This window comes from Clytia hemisphaerica, unplaced genomic scaffold, assembly GCF_902728285.1.
Source record: "Clytia hemisphaerica strain Z4C2 unplaced genomic scaffold, Clytia hemisphaerica genome assembly, whole genome shotgun sequence".
NCBI lineage: Eukaryota > Metazoa > Cnidaria > Hydrozoa > Leptothecata > Clytiidae > Clytia > Clytia hemisphaerica.
In genome coordinates, this window is record NW_027104338.1 from 199,330 (window position 1) to 219,241 (window position 19,912).

General features: G+C 34.4%; 1 protein-coding gene and 1 long non-coding RNA gene across 4 annotated transcripts in view; both read left to right on the forward strand.

Annotated features, from left to right (window-relative positions):
• Positions 1-19,912, forward strand: part of LOC136817797 (uncharacterized) — a 35,610-nt gene that overhangs the window by 8,950 nt on the left and 6,748 nt on the right. For 2 of the 3 annotated variants that reach the window (XR_010848152.1, XR_010848153.1), the window contains exon 3: positions 7,746-7,821. This is a non-coding gene — a long non-coding RNA (uncharacterized lncRNA). Of the gene's footprint in view, positions 1-7,745; positions 8,016-19,912 lie in introns of those variants that run through there. The other variant, XR_010848151.1, reaches the window with a different exon arrangement.
• Positions 8,573-14,199, forward strand: LOC136817796 (paired mesoderm homeobox protein 2-like). The gene is made up of 3 exons (XM_067074113.1): positions 8,573-9,496; positions 12,873-13,027; positions 13,251-14,199. The coding sequence occupies exons 1-3, from the start codon at positions 9,328-9,330 to the stop codon at positions 13,587-13,589; spliced, it is 663 nt and encodes a 220-aa protein (XP_066930214.1). The 5' UTR covers positions 8,573-9,327; the 3' UTR covers positions 13,590-14,199.

Genomic DNA, 19,912 nt, shown 5'->3' on the forward strand with positions numbered 1-19,912 from the left:
ATCGGCTCTTTTTACGCCGGCCTCTCTTACGCTGAACCTTATTATTAAGCCAAAGATCATTGTTTCCATTTTCAGCCCGATCCGAATTTAATTTCGATTCCTTACGACGGCCTTATATGCCAGCGACAAGAAAATTGCGGGTCATTTTTGTACTTCAATATTTTGTTTTCACGATTGTCTGGAAATCAGAAAAATGCTTGACGTCATTAGGTCTCATTTTAATTTTGGAGAAAATTTGGCAAATTAATAAGTTTATATGATAACACTGTTTACTGTAGTTCTAAATTTCAATTCATCCCAGAGTAGGAGTGTTAAAAACCACGTGAATGGACGTTTTTTGCCCGTTAGAGGTACTCCTCCTCGTGGTCATTTAGAGGTGTAAACACGTGTGTAGGGAGTTAAAACTACCCTGAGAGCTGTCTCGAACGGAACTTATTAGCGGTTACGTCTAGGTACTATAACAAAAGTATTTAAATATGGCTAGATGGTTTATTTTTAGAGTATTTTATTAGTACCGCATTCTGCCTTTTGCGTCATTGAGCCATTAATTTTCTCTGCGAAAAAAAGTAATTCCAATTCTTTTTAATGATACCTCTCTCCTCGTTTATAAAAGTTGTTTTTTCTTTCCTCTCCTGTTTGTTTCAAGGAGTTTGATTCCAAATACCTCAAATATGTCAATCACAGGTCATTAGGTCAAGTTTTTGAGAGGCGGTAGGTAAAAGCAATTTTGCAGCTAAAATTAGTTGTAACAAACTTTGTATACGCGAGGGTCACTCGGTAGCTCAGCCCCAGATATCTTAAATGGAAGCTCTTTAAGTAAATAAAACGAGTAGGTTAAAAACATCATAAAAATATCAAGTTTGAAAATCTCAAAAAGGTAACAGCCTAACCTTAGCCGAAATTAACTATGATTCTTGAGATACTTCCTATGGACGTTCAACGAGCCCTCGTTATTAGTACAACTTTCCACGTTCACTTGAACTCTACAAGCAACTGCAAGCTAAAAGCGCTCGATATTTTGACCCCATGACAAAAAGTTGTAATTTTATCCACACAACACTAGAGTAGCCAGCGGGTAAATTTGTAATTCTAAAATACGGTGGACGTGTTTTTTTTGGTCCAGCGCGCAGCAGAATGGACCTTTAAAAAGCAACTGATCGAAAAGATTTTGTCTTTGTCGGGGCCTGTGCGCGCAATAAATTAACCAGTCCAGGCTAAACCAACCGCCGATCTAGAATTTTTGCCCCGCCTACCCGCGCGATGTTTGACCTATGTTTTAGATTGAATTGGTAGTAGAGTCAAATTTCCCGGTTAGATTAAAGGGTTGTTTCAGGTAGGGTCAGGGCTAGGGTTGGGGATGGGAGTTAACCCCTGGTTAGGGTTTTAGCCCCCGAGTAGAGTTTGGAGTAAATACCATGTTTATAACCAACTTTGAACTCCTTAATGCAGTTGTGACTCGATGGCCGAGTGGTTAAGGCGCTGGCGTTCAAATCATAGGTACTTTGTATATAGTGGGTTCGAATCCCATCAGCGGCAAAGGTTTCGAAATTTCGGGAAATACATCAAAAACTTTAATAATTTAGCAATACAAAGAAAGTGCCAAAGAATAGAAGCTCAGAGTGGAGGATGGGAAGGAAGTTTTTTTGCGTCACTTAAGGAACCCGGTACGAACGACATTCGGTTATTGCCACACGTCAGCTGGACCTTCACGCCGCTCCGGCTTCTTGTTCTAATGATAGGGTGCTAAGCTCCTCCCATGTTGATTAGGTTACGCTAACTAAAGATATTTTAATTAATTTTGTTTAAATTTATATCCCCTCCCCATATCATTAAATTCTCATGGGCACACTCGCTTTTGGATAAACAAGATATAGCCCTAATTCTAGTCTCCTGTTTGGATCTTCCTTTGGCAAACGTCGTACTTTACAACAAAGATGGTACGTGAGAGACCTTTTAAATCCTGCAAAAAAAAGTTGAGCACCTGAGCTATCGGATAACGAGCTAAACCACAAGGCTATTTACTTCTTTAATGATCAATTTAAAAAGTCTTCAAAGCAATCTTTGATGACGTCAACAAAAATACCGAACCTCGTTGTTATAGCTTTTTGTGCCATTTTTAATATTTTATGCCATGTTTTATGATTTCAGATGCCAATAATCGTGCCTCCTTAATATTATTAAAGAGCTGGTTATTTGCAAAAATTCCTTCATTGAATATGGCTCCCACAGCTATTGTTCATTCCAACAAGGAAATCTAACCAATGAAATGCCACTGGCATCATATGAGATCGCACAATTTTTCGGTCTGTTCGTAGGTCTGGAACTAGGAGCGCCGCAGCCCAAGCCGTCTTGTTTTGTTTTTTTACCGCGCTCAAAAGAAAAAGTCCAGATTGTCATTATTTTCTTAATTGGGATGTATGCGCATAGCAATTAACCCTTTAAGTGCTAAGGTCATTTTTTTCTACGTTTTTTAAAGAAAATCGCTAGTTCAAACTTTAAAGGCTTATATCTCCGGATCTAGAAGGAGTTAGAAGCGTTTTTATAGTCCGTTGGATAGCTTAGAGTCTCGCTGCACGGACCTGACTGAATGGTAGAAAGGTGCCGAGTGGTAAAACTTCAAACTAATTCGCTGGAGGACATAATCAAGTTAATCAGGGCTAAATTTGGAAGTTCTTGGATCATTTGTTGACCAAAACTGGTCAAAAAACGGTCAAAATCTTAAAAAAGTGGATTTTTGTCAATTTTTTGCATTTTTTTTTGACTTTTTAGCTTAAAATCTCGCTGAAAACACTCACTTTTGATTATTTTTTTTTTACTTGGTCATGAAGCCCGATCCGATTCCTACGAGTTAGACCAAAAATGACGATTTCTAACTCAAACTGGGCATTACAGGAGGGCTTCGCCCTCCTACATAGCTCATGTCTGATATATACGACATTGCCACTTAAAGGGTTAAAAGCTTTATTTGAAAATTTAAAGATCGGGAGAGATGGCATTTAAGATATTTGAAATTTTTCCCATATTAAACTTCTGGGGGAGGGGGTTAGAAACCGCTTCGAATAATTGAAGTTCGAATGAATGTAGGACACACAGTAAATATGCATTATGTACAGCCAACCGCTGCAAAATAATGGCGCCAGTTGTTTCGATGTGAAGTTATTAATAGCCGTGGCGTGAATAATGTTTTCATCAATTATTCCTGCTGCATTGGACTATCGTTTGTTCTTTAATGACTGGATGAAAAAAGTACTTTTTATACCTTTTAGCCAAGAATTTAGACTGTGATCGCTTATAATCCGTCCAATTCATGATATGCATCATTGCAATGTCTTCTGACATTTCATCACAGACCCAATAGATGATTGGTTGTAAGTCAGTCAATACGTCACTTTCAACCAATTAGCTGTTGGGTCCGTGGAAGACATTGCAATGGTACATATTACGAATACAGTGATCAGGGAGTCTCTATATCTTGAGCACTCAATATAAACACAGATTTGTTCGAGTTATACAGACGTGTTTATAAGGTTTTTTTGTCTGAAAGGACCCAGAACTATATTCGAGTTAAGGAGACTGTCGAATTAGAGAGGTTTGAGCTATGAAGACTATGATAATTGTCCCAGGATAATACCAGTTTTACAAACTGCAATTTGTGCCTTCAATTGTTTTTTGCATATTTTCTACTATGTCTATATTAGTTGTCTAGCATGCTAAACTACAAAGAAAATCGAAAAATGGACTGAGCTATCCTTCATGTTATATGTAGGGATACTGAGCGAGCCAGGTTGTTTAACACTTTTTTCCGCGATTGAACTGGACTGGTGAGACATATATTGGTCATGTTCTTAATATTCTCGACAAGTTGTTTCAAAACAAAGCTTCATTCTTGTGTAAAATTAACATTCATTATCCGTGTCATGGTACATTCCATATGTCACCACGGTTGCCAAGACAATGGTTTTAATTTCCATTTTTTCACGACATTGATATTTAGATGTGAATTTCTGGTATTAAATCTTAGAGGCGCTGCCACTTCTTATTAAGTTAGTGCTATCAAAACTTTTCCAACCGTTTTATTTTTTCCGCTTGCTTAAAAGTAAGCGAGAGACATACATATTAAATGGCAATATGTCAACATTATGATAATCAATTTGATATCATTTATAGAATTCCGATTCTTATAAAGTATTATGTTTACGAAGTTTTATATCAAAAGATGCATTTTCTAAACCGGGTGCCTTACAATCTAATGGTTGTAGGTTCGATCCCCGGTCACCGCCAACTCAGCGAATGAGTAGCTTAGATTGGGTAATCTGATCTAGGTGGTAAGTTACTGGGAGCTGAGAGAAGTTGTGGTGCGCCACCTCTACAAGGTAAAACCTTACTCCCAGGGGGGAGGGGTTACTTGATGACAGGTATGTCCGAGCCCAAAATCGAAAATCGACCCTAAGAGAGGGAAAAATTGACGCTTGTTGGATCTTTAGTGAGACTTCTCTTAAATTTTTGTCGATTTTCACTCGATTTTTGTCCGAATAGACGGGGGGTCCGAATAAGCAGGGGGGTAGGAAAATTTTCTAATTCTAAAAAGCGGGGGGGGGGGTGGAATAAGTGGGGGGTAATTTGAAGACAGAATTTTTTTAACTGATATCAATTTCAACAACAAAAAAGAAACTTTAACAAATTAACACGTAAAATAAGAACCGATACTAACAATAGGAAAATTTTAAGGTCTACACTGTAATAAAATATTGAATTATTCGAATTTAATTAGCGGGGGGTCTTAATAAGAGCGGGGGATGGATTTTTTGGACCTACCCCGGTGGAGATCCTATAAATTAACCTTTGTCCGTTCGTCTGTTCGTCCGTTCGTCCGTTCGTTATTAGCTTTCCTCATGATTGGCTCATTAGTTTTTTCTAATTTTTTGCGCAAAGATGCATAACTATAAACCCTCAAATGTGACGGAGCCCGATTTTCGAAAAAAAAAATTTTTGGGCAAATTTGGGCCAAAAAACGGCTAAAAAACGGGTTTTTTGGACTTTGTGAAAAATTGGATCATTAATTTTTTCTGATTTTTTGCATGAAAGTAGGGTACCATCGTAGGTAAAAGATGGCTTAAGCAGATTTTTGCAAAAAAGTTTTGTTGGCTCAAAAAACGCATGTTTATCTATAAGAATCACTATAATTAATAAGCATACATAAATGTTCTTAGTCAAATCATTCAATTTTTTTATGAGATAGATGTTTTTTGCTCACTAGGGCTTACTTTTAAAGAATATGTGTGTTTAGACATGAAATTTTGGTTGCTTGGCGTGTTTTTATAGAAAAACTGGCCAAATTCATTATTTTTTTATAAGCACATTATCAATTACTTAGATATTAGCTTTTCTCGGGATTGGCTCTTTCATTCTTTATGATTTTTTGCACAAAGATGCATAACTATAAACCCTCGAATGTGACAGAGCCCGACTTTCGAGAAAAAAAATTTGGGGGCAAATTTGGGCCAGAAAACGGCTAAAAAACGGGTTTTTTGGACTTTGTGAAAAATTGGATCATTAATTTTTTCTGACTTTTTGCATGAAAGTAGGTAAAAGATGGCTCAAGCATATTTTTGTAAAAAAAGAATTTTTCACCATTAATAAGCATACATCAATATTCTTAAAATTACTGAATTTTTTGATGAGATATGTTTTTTTGCTCACGAAGTCTTGAATATGAAATATCAAGAGCATGAAATTTTGGTTTCTAAACGTTTTTTAATAGATCGTCACTATTTGTGTTCTGGATGATTGTTTAATGGTCACGCTCACGTAGATATCAATTATATATGTGTTAAATGCATAACCAGGTAGGTCCATAAAAGTATCACTTGTTTTCTCTTAACAATTAGCATGGGGCGTCTATTCGGGAGACAAGAGTAAGAGTTATAAAAGTTAATTATTTCCACAATATTGTATTCATCTTTAACCTAGCGAACGGTTTTCGTGAAATTTCAGGATATTCGCAGCAACATTTTATATTAGTGCATTTGTTTCGATTAACATTCTCTGAGTCATCAAGAACAAAAGATGTACTTATATTGTACGAGCTTTAGTATATACTGGACCGGACCTCAATTCTGAAATCAAGTGTAGTTGGAACTGTAAGCTGAAATTCTTGTAAAATCTACTTATTATGTCCGCCGGCATGGGGGAACTCCCCCCTCTTGACTGATACTAACCAATCAAGAATATCAATAATAAATTTTAGTATTTGATTGGAAAAACTGGGGAAGTGAAGCCATTTGGAATTCTGTTCTTTGTTGATAAAACCAATCAAAAATCTTCCTCCAATGAAAGTTCTTCTTATATTTCAAGCATCTCTCTTTATTGTCAAAATTAATTATTTTCCTTAAGTGGTTGAATAGATTTGTTTAACAGGAGTCCAATATCGCGGTACTGTACTAAGAAAAAAAAGATTGGGTTGATGCCAAAAAACTTCAATTGCAAGAAAAAGTTGTTTTTATTTGGGACTGCTAAAAATAACTTTTTGTACCATTCAATCTTCGCCCGATTTGCAGTTTGATTGGTAAAAACCTCATTTGAGATATCTTAGGGTTTTTTGATGAATTTTAACTTTATTCAAGTAGCGCAAGGTGTGTTGATCATAACTCTTAACTCACATCTGGAAGACTTGAGTTCTATGCACACCAATTTAATGCGATTCCTTTGGCAAGTATATATCCCCGTGGATAAATCCCATTCCGTGAGCTCGGGTCACATAATCTATATCTATAGAATGCAAAATGTTCGAATAACTTTATAAGCATCTCTTGATTTTTGGCACCACTGTCAGTGCTAGATGTTTGAAATACAGTTTCTATAAAGATTCAAGTTCTTTATCTTGTCAGTCGTTTGGTCGGTTAGTTTTAACAGCAGAAAGAATGCTTAGCTATTTAAATTATGTTGAAGTATGTATAATGAAACACTTGCTCAGTCAAATTAAAAGATGAAATTTGACAAGCAAACGGAAGGAAACGAGAAAGAATTCGAAAAATACTATATACATTTAAAAAATGCGGAAATTATCATTAACTATGTCTGGATGTGCTTTAAACTCTCTTTAAATTCTCGGTTAAGATTTGCAATAAGGGGGCCCCCAGCGGTTTGCGTGAATGCGTAAATGGGCATTTTCGGTTGCGTGAATGCGTGAAAATTGGAAAAAAAATGCGTGAATGCGTGAATTGGAAAATCTTGCGTGAACGTGAAAATTCACTTTTTGATTGCGTGAATGCGTGAATCTGGCCTATTTTGTGCTTGAATACGTGAATTTTCCCTTTTTCCACCGATCATGTGCAGTTTTCCCGATTTTCCAATCTTTCCACGCTTTTCCCCGAAAGCTTTCCGATTTCCTGAAAAATCGGGTTATTGCGTGAAACTCGAGGAAAATTTGCTTGAATGCGTGAATTTCGAAAAAGAATTGCGTGATTGCGTGAATTGAGGGTCCGCTGGGGGCCTCAATAAGGATTGAGATTCCCATACGTGAAAACTAAACACCCTCGTACACGAGTAACAGGGCAACTCATTTATTAACTGTGTAAATTGAATTAATTGTTGAACCACTCAATATAATCTTTCCAACAATAATCAGTCAATCGTTGGTTTGACGTGATGTATGTTTTGCTGTCTAGTTTTTAAAACAACAAAATGTTACGAGATTAAAATCAGGATATATACCCTATTGTCATCCCATTCTTATTTTCCTTCAGGTGTGGTCGAAACCTTTATGATGACGAGAGATCGTTGATGTATGATTTTTGATTTTCAAAACAACATTTAAACCAGGTATTTACATTTTCCGGACAAATAATGTTCCGATAGATGATGCATCACCACACTTCAGAATCTGTGATGAATATATCTGTTTTGTTGTTTTGTATATAGTTTATATTGCGTCTGTGTTCTTTCAAACTTCTTTCAAGCCGTATATTTCTATAATACGTTCTTCATCCTAGACGGATTATTTCTGAGTAACTATAGACCACAAAAAGACTTATTACATTATTGGGTATCATTTTGCCAAATTTCATTCGTACCTTGAAAATTAAAACTCCTAGCCTGTTTGAGCACAAACTTCAATGCAAATTATCATTTCAATACTATAATCCGTCCTCCCAGACAGATGTGCGCTTTGAGTTTATTCGCCGAAACAAGTGATAGTATAGATTCTCATCCGTATTTAATGTCTCATGAGATGAAAATTATGTAATTTGAATTGTTTCTAGTGTTTCATATATCTCAATTGGATAATTTACAAAATCTTATTAACAGATGATTTGTTTTAAATGAAAACTTAAGACTGACAACCGGACTCCTTTGTTCGGTCAGTGTTTATAGAGTGCAAAGTTTTTCCGGACACTCACTAAGCTTAGAGTTGTTTTAACCCTGCGAAATCATATATCTTTAAGAGTAAACGGACAGCATATAAGCGGCATCTAATCTTTAAAATTCAATCGAGGAAAATAGAATAAAAAGCTACACTGAGCTTTACTGAGACTCAAAACTTGGAAAAACCAAGGGTTAGCTGTGAAAAAGTTGTTACATATCAAGAAAATATGAGGATACCAAAGCAAAGCCAAAGTTTATTAGTCCTTGAAGTTTAAAGTAAAAAGGTCATGGTTCTTACAAAAAACGTATATAATAAAAAACAAACAAAAATATCCATCAAAGTCGAAACAATATAACTATATTAACCCTATTGTTGGCATAACAATAGCTTCTTTTATGAGTTGTTCTGGTCCGGAAAATATATGGTTTAGTGATGATATACGACTGACGGATGACATAGAGAATGACGCGCGGCATAAGAACAATAAAAGCTTCATAAAAAAATAAACAATATAGACAAAGAGAAAGACGTCTCAATTTTGAATATAGCTACAATTGCAAGAAAGTTGTATTTGAGAAATTAATTAATGGCTGATTACCTTGCGGTTAACATTTAATTACATACAAGCAAATATAAACGAGCTCCATTCGATAAACTGGATATTCATTCTTTGATCAACCAACGGTCGCCAGACATTGTCCATAGGAAATCAAGAAAAGTCTTTTTTATTATCACCATCATTTATTTATTAATATTTGTCGTGGAAATCAGTGAATAAATTAGTTGAACATTCGTAGATTATCAACAGTTGTAATCAAGTAACAAACGGAGTAACATCAAATCTTGATTTGGAAATTTGTCATCGAATTATATCACACGTTACCATATATTGTATACAACTTTGAGATTCAACTCTTTGGTTAACACCATCAACAATTTATACTCAGCAACAACGCAACAAAATGCACATGTCAGTAGAAAGCCAACCAATGAACAAAAGGCATAGTCCTTTCTTCGTCAAAGACATTTTGGGTTTAAGTGATGAATCAGAGAATGAAAGTGACCAAGCAATGGATAGTGGTGATGACCAGAGCTTCAGAGAAAGCAGTACTGAAGAAAGCTTAGAAAATTGTAAGTAGTTTCTCTTCTTATGTTGGTCAAAACAACGTTTTTCTAATATTCCTAACGCCGTTTACGACAGGTTCTCAATTGTTCGATAATCGATTTTCACGCCCTTTGAGAGAGTTACAGAGAGTCTAATTTTGTTGGAATCAGAAATTTCAAAATCAGTTTATTTTGAACCGTCTTATTTTGCATTTCCCAAGTTTGATTGAAGTTTGAATAAAGATAAATCTTGATCCGAAAAAGCGGCAATAAACCTTCTATTCAAAACATAACGCGCTGAAACGAGGTTTATTTCTTGAGTTTCCTTCCCGATAAAAACTAGGGTTAAGCTGCTATCTTTAGAAGGGTTTTGTTCCTTGTTTACTTTTTTGAATCACAACCGCAATTTCTGATAAAACCTCTTTAAAATAGGATATTACTTATTTGTTTATATTCGGTAAAATAAGCAATTCATTGACCTCTTCAGTCAAGTACCTAGATAAACAAACTATTTTTTTGAACTTTGCATGCTACTTCCTATATAGTACTAGGACTTTACAATAATTGCGATGACAAAATGGTGATTTTTTTCTCATTCATTGATAAAAATTATGATTCCACTATCCATTCATGGTCAAAAATTATAACTTTTCGGTGAAATTGACACTGTTCAATTTTTAAACGATGCCATGTTAATCTAAATCATCGATAAGAGATAGAGAATTCTGATTTGTCGAATTAACATTTTTCGTCCGGAAAATACGTAAATTAAATAATTTTTCCAAAAAAGTGACGTTTCTCATAAATTTACCATGATTCAGAGAGTGATTTGAGATGAGTTTAATTTCCTATAGTAATTTATGACAGCCCCCACATTATAATAAATAAAAACAAAAACACCATTGACGTGGGTATAAACGCAATTTTATTTGATTTTTCCGAGATCAATCAATATAGAAGAGTTAATCACTTTGGGAAAGTTGGGTGATGAGCCAAGAAATAGAAAAAAGTTCTTCGTTTGAGGATAAACCACATTCTAAGCAGGAATTTACGTCATTGACTGGTCAGACAATACTTTTGGACAATTTTCAGGTTTAAATCATCATAACGAAACAATACCATATACTACAGGTACAAAACATTTTCTAGGTAAAACTTTTGAGTCTAAAAGGGAAAATTGAAGAAAAAAAATTTTGTTATTGTTTCTTTGAATTTCATAATAAGTTATTGTATTGTAAGTTCAACATTTTCGGACACGCTGTCCGGATATTGAAAAATTATTTCAAAAACGATTGATTCAATATTTCAATCAAACAATCAATAAAAAGGGAACTGACTTGAACAATGCCAATATCTCAAAAAAGAAAATACACGTATTATAGCCTGTACGCTATTGCTAGTTGGCTTACTATATATTAACGAACGGAGGCTAAACAGGCAATCATTAAACCCTTGTTGGAAAGGAATTCTGGATATAGAATCATAAAAGAAAATTGCCAGTTCTGGCGTCAATGACGTCAAACTTCTTTTTATTGAAAAGGATGACGGGAAGTTTAAAAAAAGTCGTAACTAACGACATACCAATTGTCGGCGATCGGTCGATCCAATGTTTATTTTGATTGGTCACTTGTTGTATTTTTCAAAATGGTAGACAAAGATGTGATTGACGTCAAAAGGATTTCACATCTAAGTGTTTCACTCTAACATTTTCAAAAATGAGGTAAAAAGAGGGGCGGTGGGTGATTTTCACCACCCATACACCAATAACAATAACAAAATATTACCAATTGACTATTCAATGGATTAAAGGATATATCAATTGCAATTTGCAACTCAGTACAAATTGGCAATGTATATCGCACTTAAGCTCAACACACAGAAATCATTCAAAGATTTTAAATGATGAAAAGCGTCCCGTCCAACTTTTGCAATATCGCACCGCTATGATAAACATTTTCGATACAACTCGTTCCAATTTCCGTATCTTATAGAAAAGTTAGTCCCATGACTGTTTAGTTTCTCAATAGCTGATAAGCTCTGAATACTTGTTGACGACACAAGCAGACAACTATCGGGAGCTGTCAAAGACCTAATGTTGCATTGATTCTTTATGTCGCTTGCGATTGAGGATAATTTGCTGGTATTGAAATCAAATAATCCTTTTTTTGTAAAGAGCATTTTTCTAACGGTCTTGTTGATTGATATATTTAAATTTTTAAAAAGCAGCGTTATAAGTCGATATAATGAGTTGGACGGAAATGAAATAATTGCAGAATGCTCGTTTGTGATTCGCCTCTTCTCTTACGCTAGCTGAATCACAAGCTCTTCCCACTATAAGAACACTATAGATTACGATTTTGAAATACTTTTAAAACTTTAATTTTAATAATTTTATTAAAAAATACATTCGAACAATCAATTTAAAATTCGAACTACATTGTTATCAAGATTAATTAAGCTATTAAGATAAAGATAAGAACATATTGGGAACAGAAAATATTTCTTTTAAGAACATTTTCTCGTAATAATTGATTTGTCTTCTTATCTAAACGAAGATTGTTGTTTTTCTTTTTTTATTGTTCCGATGCTTCATTTGACGTCATTCATTTCTCGTCCCAGTTTCCTTCTTGTTCGTATCAATTTTCAAATGCTTTTGTTTTTGTTATGAAATTACAAATCCTCTTCAATATCCTCTAAATGATAATACCTCTCCTAAATTACCAGGTTTCTATATAAGATTTGACCTCGTTTTCATATTGTTTAAGGAAAACATAGTATCCTTTTCTTGGGATGAAAATTGAAAGAGCTCATTATATAATTTGGATATTAATTTGACAAATTGACAGTGTAGAAATTAGCATATATCTCTGTATTTTTTTGTGGTTTCAGAAAAATTGCATCTGCTAATACCTTGCAATAAGCATTCATCATCCCACTCAAAATGTATAAGATTTACCACACCGCAATATAGAATTCAGTGTGTATCTTATACCACATCTTGTGTTTTTCAAAGTAACACTTGACATTCAAAAACAGTGTCATTAAAAAAACCACAATCGTTTCATTACATAAACATCAACAATCAATGAAGACCTCATTCATTGTATTGATTTGTGTAATTGATTATTGCGAGCACCTTATTCAGAGCATTCAAACCCACGTACAAAACCAAAATCTCCCTTAAATAAATGTTTCAGAATAACGGCCACACGTACTAATGGCGTACTAGATTATAACCTTAAATTGCATATAATGAGAAATTAATGACCTGAAAGGCTTGGAAGGAGGAGGCTTTCAAAATTCAAACTTCAATTAAACAAATATCTAAGCTTTGACTAAACTATGTTTGTATTTTTTCCAATTGACTAAATATTTGTTGACTCTTTCCTTTTTCTTTTTACAGTGGATGACGCTACATGCGGCAAAAAGACAAGACAATGTTTCACATCCAAACAAGTTGAAGAACTAGAAAGGCTTTTCAATGAAACCAACTACCCTGATGCATACACTCGACAGATGCTTGCGAAACGAATGAACGTCTCTGAAACTAGAATTCAGGTAATTGCTTTATTTCGAAAAAAATTTCATTAATTTTAGTTTTTCTCTCTTCAAACAACTCATAATGTTTATAATCTTTAGTATATTCTATTGTGTTTTGTATAGAAAGTTACTAATAAATAAAATCTCTAAAAGTCAAATAAAGAAAGTAAAATTAAAATTGATTCGTTTTCTTAAAATAACTCTATAACTTATTTAATCAAATTTTATCATTTTTTATTAGATCTGGTGCCAAAACAGACGTGCAAAATTACGGCGACAAAGAAAACAACGAAAACCAATGCTCCATGGATTGAGTAGTCCACATAGTTGTTATTACCCATCAAGTGGTGCATGGTTACAACCTCATATCAACTCAATGTTACCTTTCCCTGTTCTACCTTCGCCACCACACAGATCACCAGTCCATTCACCTCTCTCATTTGATTCACCATCAAGGCATTGTTCTTCTTACAGATCTGAATGCAACAAGGATGATATCTGTTTACATAGAGACTTAATTCGTGCCAAACACGATTACCATGACCTTGAGTATGGAAGAATCAGAAGCTACACTCGATAGATGATTCGTGGAGAAAGTATGGTGATCTTGGATGGATGGAGAAGAGAGGTCAGAAGATCTACTTAATAGACAATGCAATGGATATACATTTGTGACTTAAATTCAGATTTCGGCAGACTTGTAAATATAGTTTTTGTGTAAATAAGTTTTTTTGTAATGCCGATTGAAGAATAATATTGAAATAATTAGGACAAGGAATTTGGGGGATTAGAATTATAATTGTTGGCTTTTAATTGGCGTTGTTCCTCAATTAGAATGTCTGAAAACATAGGTGACCAACGGGGTTACGTTTTCCCCGGATTCCTGTCCGATTCTGAACAAAAAAGTCCAGGATTTCCAATGAAATAATTGCTCAACGGAAAAGCTTTTATTTGAATATTATGATATTGATATTTTATTATTAGAATATTTTATACCCACATAGAGTGATGGAGACATACAAAAGATATATTTTTTTTTAGAAATAGTATTTTCGATGCAGGTTCACATCAAGATAAAATATTATTTTCTATAGACAAAGAAGAGAAAAGAGAGAGAGAATTTTATATTTAAGATTTTTATTTAAAATAGATAATTACATTTTCAAAAGATAATGCAAAAATATAAATTGAAACAACAAATATTTGTTTTGTCTCTAAAATGAAACATCTCGATATCCCGTTTGGTTTTTTGTCCGATATCCTCGACGCCTTTCCGAATCGATCTAATGCCGAATTCTTACTTTTTGTAAATTAAAGATTTTTCCTTCTCTTTTTTCCGAACACGAAACGAATGCGTTCTAATAATTTGATATTTTTCAGATCATTCCCAAACATTCCTATTGGGAGTAGAACCCTGTTATTTTATTGTTTTACACGTTTTTTTTATATAAGAATACACTTTATAAAGATGTCCATGATGAAAATGGCCAAAAAATTAAGAATATGGTAAGAATGTCACCATCACGGAATTTAGCAGCTGAACCTAAGAATGCCATTTTTAAAGCATTTTAACCTGTAGATTGCCAATTTCGATCTTAACCTAAGAATACCGTGAGAATATTTTTGGATGATTTTCGCCAAAATATTAAGAATATCCATGATAAAATGAAAAAACACCATTCTTATAAAAAAAAGAAGCGTGTATGTCTTCAGCGGCACAAGGATTCTAAAGTGATTATTATTGCGAAAAACAGGAGCACCATAAGATTGAAAATTCATTTTCTTCTTCATTTTTCATTTCCATTTTCAAATTGTTTTTCGAATTAAATGCTATCAAAAAATGCTCTAAATTAACTTTTAACGGTGTACATACTTATCAAAATTGAAGCTCGCGCTTAGAAATTGGCGAGCAAAAAGGTTGCACACTAGAAAATGTATCACAGTTAAACGTGGTGTAATTGAGGCTACATTATATACACGTAGAAAAATGTCTTAGCTTAAGTTAAATTTTTCTTGTGCAAGTTATGTGAGAGTTTTAACTTCAATATCTTATCCATTGTTCATCCTACTAAGGCTTTCTGGTGAAGGGAAATCGAATCTTTTCTTTCATTCATATAAGTTATTATAGAACAATATTCAGAATTTATCCAATTTCTAAACACTTTTTCTGGTCGAGGGAAATAATTAAGGAGATTCTTTATACTTCTGCTTAAATGTTGTTTTTTTTAGAATTTGTGATAACTCTTTGGCGCCTTATATTACGACGCGCGGATTCTGAAAATACGACAAGGGGCTGGACTTCACTAGTATCGAATCCTTCCGCGTTTACACGTTTATTTTATAAGAACATAAAACTTTAAAGGGCCAAAATGTCAAGAACACTTTAAAACTTTGTGGATTTTAAAACACCCAATTGCTCAGGAAATGGGGCACAAACTCACAGTGACACGAAAATTGAAGAGCAAGTTACTCAAAAGTTAAAGAACATCCAAAGGCCACAGAAATTGTGGATGCTCTGGTAAAAAAACTGCAGTTGATATTATATATTCGTTCAAAAAAAATGCAATAAAATGAATGTGTCATTTTTTTAAATGACGTTAAAGCTTTATTTTAACGTATTACTTTGTACAACTTTGTTCTTTTAACCCCCTCCTCGAATAAACGCCCCTCCTTTGAGGACAAATTTATTAATCGAAGCTCCCCTAAAATTATGACCATCTCTTTAGGAGGGGCGCTTATTCTAAACAAATAGCTGTAATGAATTATTTTCTGAATTAAAATTACGCAATGATAACGGTATTTTTTTCAGTATCCAAACTGATTTTAACCCGTTACTACATTCCCTACACATTGATATGTGACTACTCAAGCGCGATTCAAAGCACCTGAAAATTATTCAAGGGTCGCTGAATTACCAGTAAAAATCTAATCGTTTATTCAAACTAGTATTTGTTGAATTTGCCGACATCTCATGATCAGCGATTTTTTTTATCTGTATTAGGCTTGAGTTGTTTATCAAGGATAACTTTTGATTTGTGAAATTAACCTGTGAAAGACAACCTATCAATAACAGCTTGTCGAAAAATGGAATAATTCTTAATATAAGAATTTTTCTGATTCCTTGAGAGAATGTGATGCTCTACAACCTCCTCTATGACTTATACTCTCCTTAACTCGACTGACCGCTCATTATGGTGTGTAACCTATTGAGACTCGGACTTGTTTATGATTCAGAGCTGTTCTCTTAAGCTTTGGCAATCAATTCAGAATTCACTTTTCTTAAGCAACTAGTTGATCCTCGAGCCATGCAATGGACGTCGTTGAATAATTGTCAGCCTTTTCCTTTTCTGACAGTCAACATGCAAAACAAATTTTCTATTGCTTGCTATCACAGAATTTATTTCCAAGAAATCTTAAACTGACGGATTTGTGACCGGGGTTTGATTTTAAATGGTTAAAACTTGTCTATCACTTAGCAGTGATCAAATTATTGTATATACTGATTAAATGGAGCAAGGATTAAGCTATCATTACAAATATAAGGGGGTACTAATGAATGCAATTAAAGCAAATAAATTTCTAGGTCGTAAATTAACCAAGTCCTTACGTCAATCTGGCTCTTCCATATCTCTTTCCATAACAAAAACAGGGTGATTAAGACTGCCCAGTAAATGACTTAATGACGTCTTTGGGGTACTTTTTGTTGTGCTGGTATTTTCGATCATTAATATAAAGTGGGAGGAGCTAATATTCTAAGATTTATGTACGCAGTAGAGTCTCTGTAACTCGAGCACGCACGTGGGACGCAAATTTGTTCGAGTTAAGGAAATGTTTAGTCATAGTCAATAGACAGTTTTCTGTCTATTGACTATGGTTTAGTATTATAGAGTTAAGTGCATGGGGCATTTTCAACTGAAGGGAACAGAAAGGTCGCTCGAGTTAAGTAGACATTTGAGTAGTATACACGCTTTTTTTTTATAAGAATACACTTTATAAGAATGTCCATGATGAAAATGGCCAAAAAATTAAGAATATGGTAAGAATGTCACCATCATGGAATTTAGCAACTGAACCTAAGAATGCCATTTTTAATGCATTTTAACCTGTAGATTGCCAATTTCGATCTTAACCTAAGAATACCGTAAGAATATTTTTGGATGATTTTCGCCAAAATGTTAAGAATATCCATGATGAAATAAAAAAACACCATTCTTATAAAAAAAAAAGCGTGCAGGTTCGAGTAATAATGAAGACACCACTATATGTAGAAATTTTATATATTTTCACTCGAGTAAATTTAGCTTCTTACATAACACAGCGTTGTGTTTTTGAACAACTATTTGAAAAGAGAACCAATTTTCGAAAAGTCGACGAGAAAGGTTCTTCATTTTAAATGCCAGGCATTAGATCCTTTTCTTAGAGAGATTTTAAAGTCGACAAATTTCGGAATTGCTACAACTTCAAATCTTTTATAACATATTTTTAACGATGAGGTCATCCGGTTTACGAACGGCCAGGGTACTTTTCCATTATGCTATGGGTTGCATTTCAACAACTTAATCACGTCGATCAAAGTACTAGATTAGGTTGAAAATATTCTTAGAAATTTACACCCCTGTGTCACAAGACTCGCTGAGACCCAAGCCCCACTGGAAAACTTTGCCAAAATTTTATCTCAAAGTTCAGGAAAATTTGATTGGGCATTCAGTATTTTTGACAAAGTGCGATTTCAGTTTCTGCTTTAAAAATGATTGGATTATGTTTTCCCAGTGCGATGGTGTACTGTCTTGGATGAAGGTGAAGTCATTTTTAGGATTAAGTGATTCAGCAGTGGAATCAGCTCATCTCGAAGGTGTGTGTGAGATATGATTCGGAGTTTACTTTCATTCGAATTCCACCAACAAAAAAAATGGTTCACTCCTTTCCAGGAGAAAATTGTGGAAACCATTACCTTAACTGACTGTTCGTTTTTTGCTGAAAACTTCTTTGTAAAAGCAATTTGTTTGTGCCCTTTTCAATCATGTGGTCAGGAGTTATAGCCTCAAGTCTGAGACCCGGTATAATGGCAAATTTAGAGCGTGTATACACGTCGCCCGGGTTTGAAGGTTTAAGCGTGAGTAGATTGGGAAGGGTCAGTCAATTATAATTGACGTCAAAATTCTGTGAAAGAAAACAATGCAATGAATCGAGACTTCTGGTCTCAATCATGTAAAGTTAATTTAGAACGCCCTGTTTCGATTTTCTTCTTGTAAACTGTAATAGCCTTAAGGTTTAAGAAATTCTCTTCAATATAAGTTTGCTTACCCTGTTTCTCTGGGATGAGCTGGAGTTTTTACAAGATACTTCACTAATTGGTCATTTAAAGTGATAGAGATGACACGTTCTTTAGAAAAAGTAATAAGATTCTTTTATTACATCTTAACGACCAACCAAATCAAATAAGAGCTTGTAAAAACTCTAGCTTATCCCGTTTCTCTGGGCGCACCGTACACGATTTTCCTGTTGACCTCTACTAGAATGATAGATGTCTCTCCCCTAACTTTTAGTTCAATGCTTACTAAATAACAACCGTACATCCTGTGCCCAAGTTCAGGAGTTGCCATAAAGCCATTATGGTAATAACCGGGAGGGCACATTGCTATACATTGATTACTAAATATGAAGCTTTAAAATAAAGATTTTAAATCCGCCATTTTGGAAATTTATTTATGGAAAATGCTGAAGGTGTGACTATGGACACTTCAATGGATCCATTGAACACATTTCAATTAAAGGGTTCCATGTGTATGCAAACTTTGGGTCAAACACCTGACCTATATGATGCAACCTGAAGCTGGTTGAAACAATTTTCAATATTGAAAATCTCGATAAGAAATTTAATGGGCAACCTGAAAATTGAGGTACTGGTATGCAAGAATGTGAAAACAAAAAACAAAGTTTGTTTTTTACCACTAAATTTACCATGAAAGTTCACCAGAAAATTAAAAACCTATTACTTAATGTGATTTTAATGGAGATATTTTCCCAAAGTCTGCTTCTAGCCACTGGTATTTCACTCTTATTATTAGAAATGAATTTAGAGCGTGTTGTTTTGCGGTTATAAAGTTGGTTGCTCTGTTTTTTGAGGTCTATTATATCATGGTTGTCACACCTTTGAATAAAGTCTCAATAATGGAAGAATTAAGGCTAAAATTACACTCTGTTAAATTTCATCCCTCTTGGAACATAAACTGATGAACAGGTCTATTTGGTACGTTATAGACGGGCACCAACACCATCCATCAGGTCTCACTTACATGATCACCTGTCAAGACTAGGGTAAAAGAATTCTAAGTAAAACTTCTTCTCACAGACCTACTGGGACCCCTTCCCACTGGAAAAATTGGCCAAAATATCGTCCCCAGTGGAAAATTATACTCTAGTTTTTGTACCCGCTGAAAATGATTAGATAAGAAGATCCTCACTGCAAAATATTGTGCTGTTTTTTTTCTATCCTGGCTGAATTTTCTTGCTCGAAAACAATGGAATTCAAATCCCCAACCATAAAAAAACATTGCAAAGTCTATACCAATAATCATCGAATTTCACGGACTGTCCCCCCCCTACCAGATCTGTGAGAAAGGGGTGTTAAGTCATTAACTCGAAGAAAACAATTTTGCCGGATCAGAATTTAACCAAAAACTTATGATGAATGGCTTCCACCTACGCTAAAACAACTTTCAAAAACCTGCAGTAAAGTTTGACACTAAAGATTATAAATGGCAGTATTAAATGATTGATTTTACTGGTGTTCTCATTTACAAACAAGTGACCTAAAAGTTCAAATAGCATTCCTTGTGGTTTTTTCTTTCTCACTTGGGTTTATAAACTCACTTTTGAATTTTTAAGACAATCATGAAAACC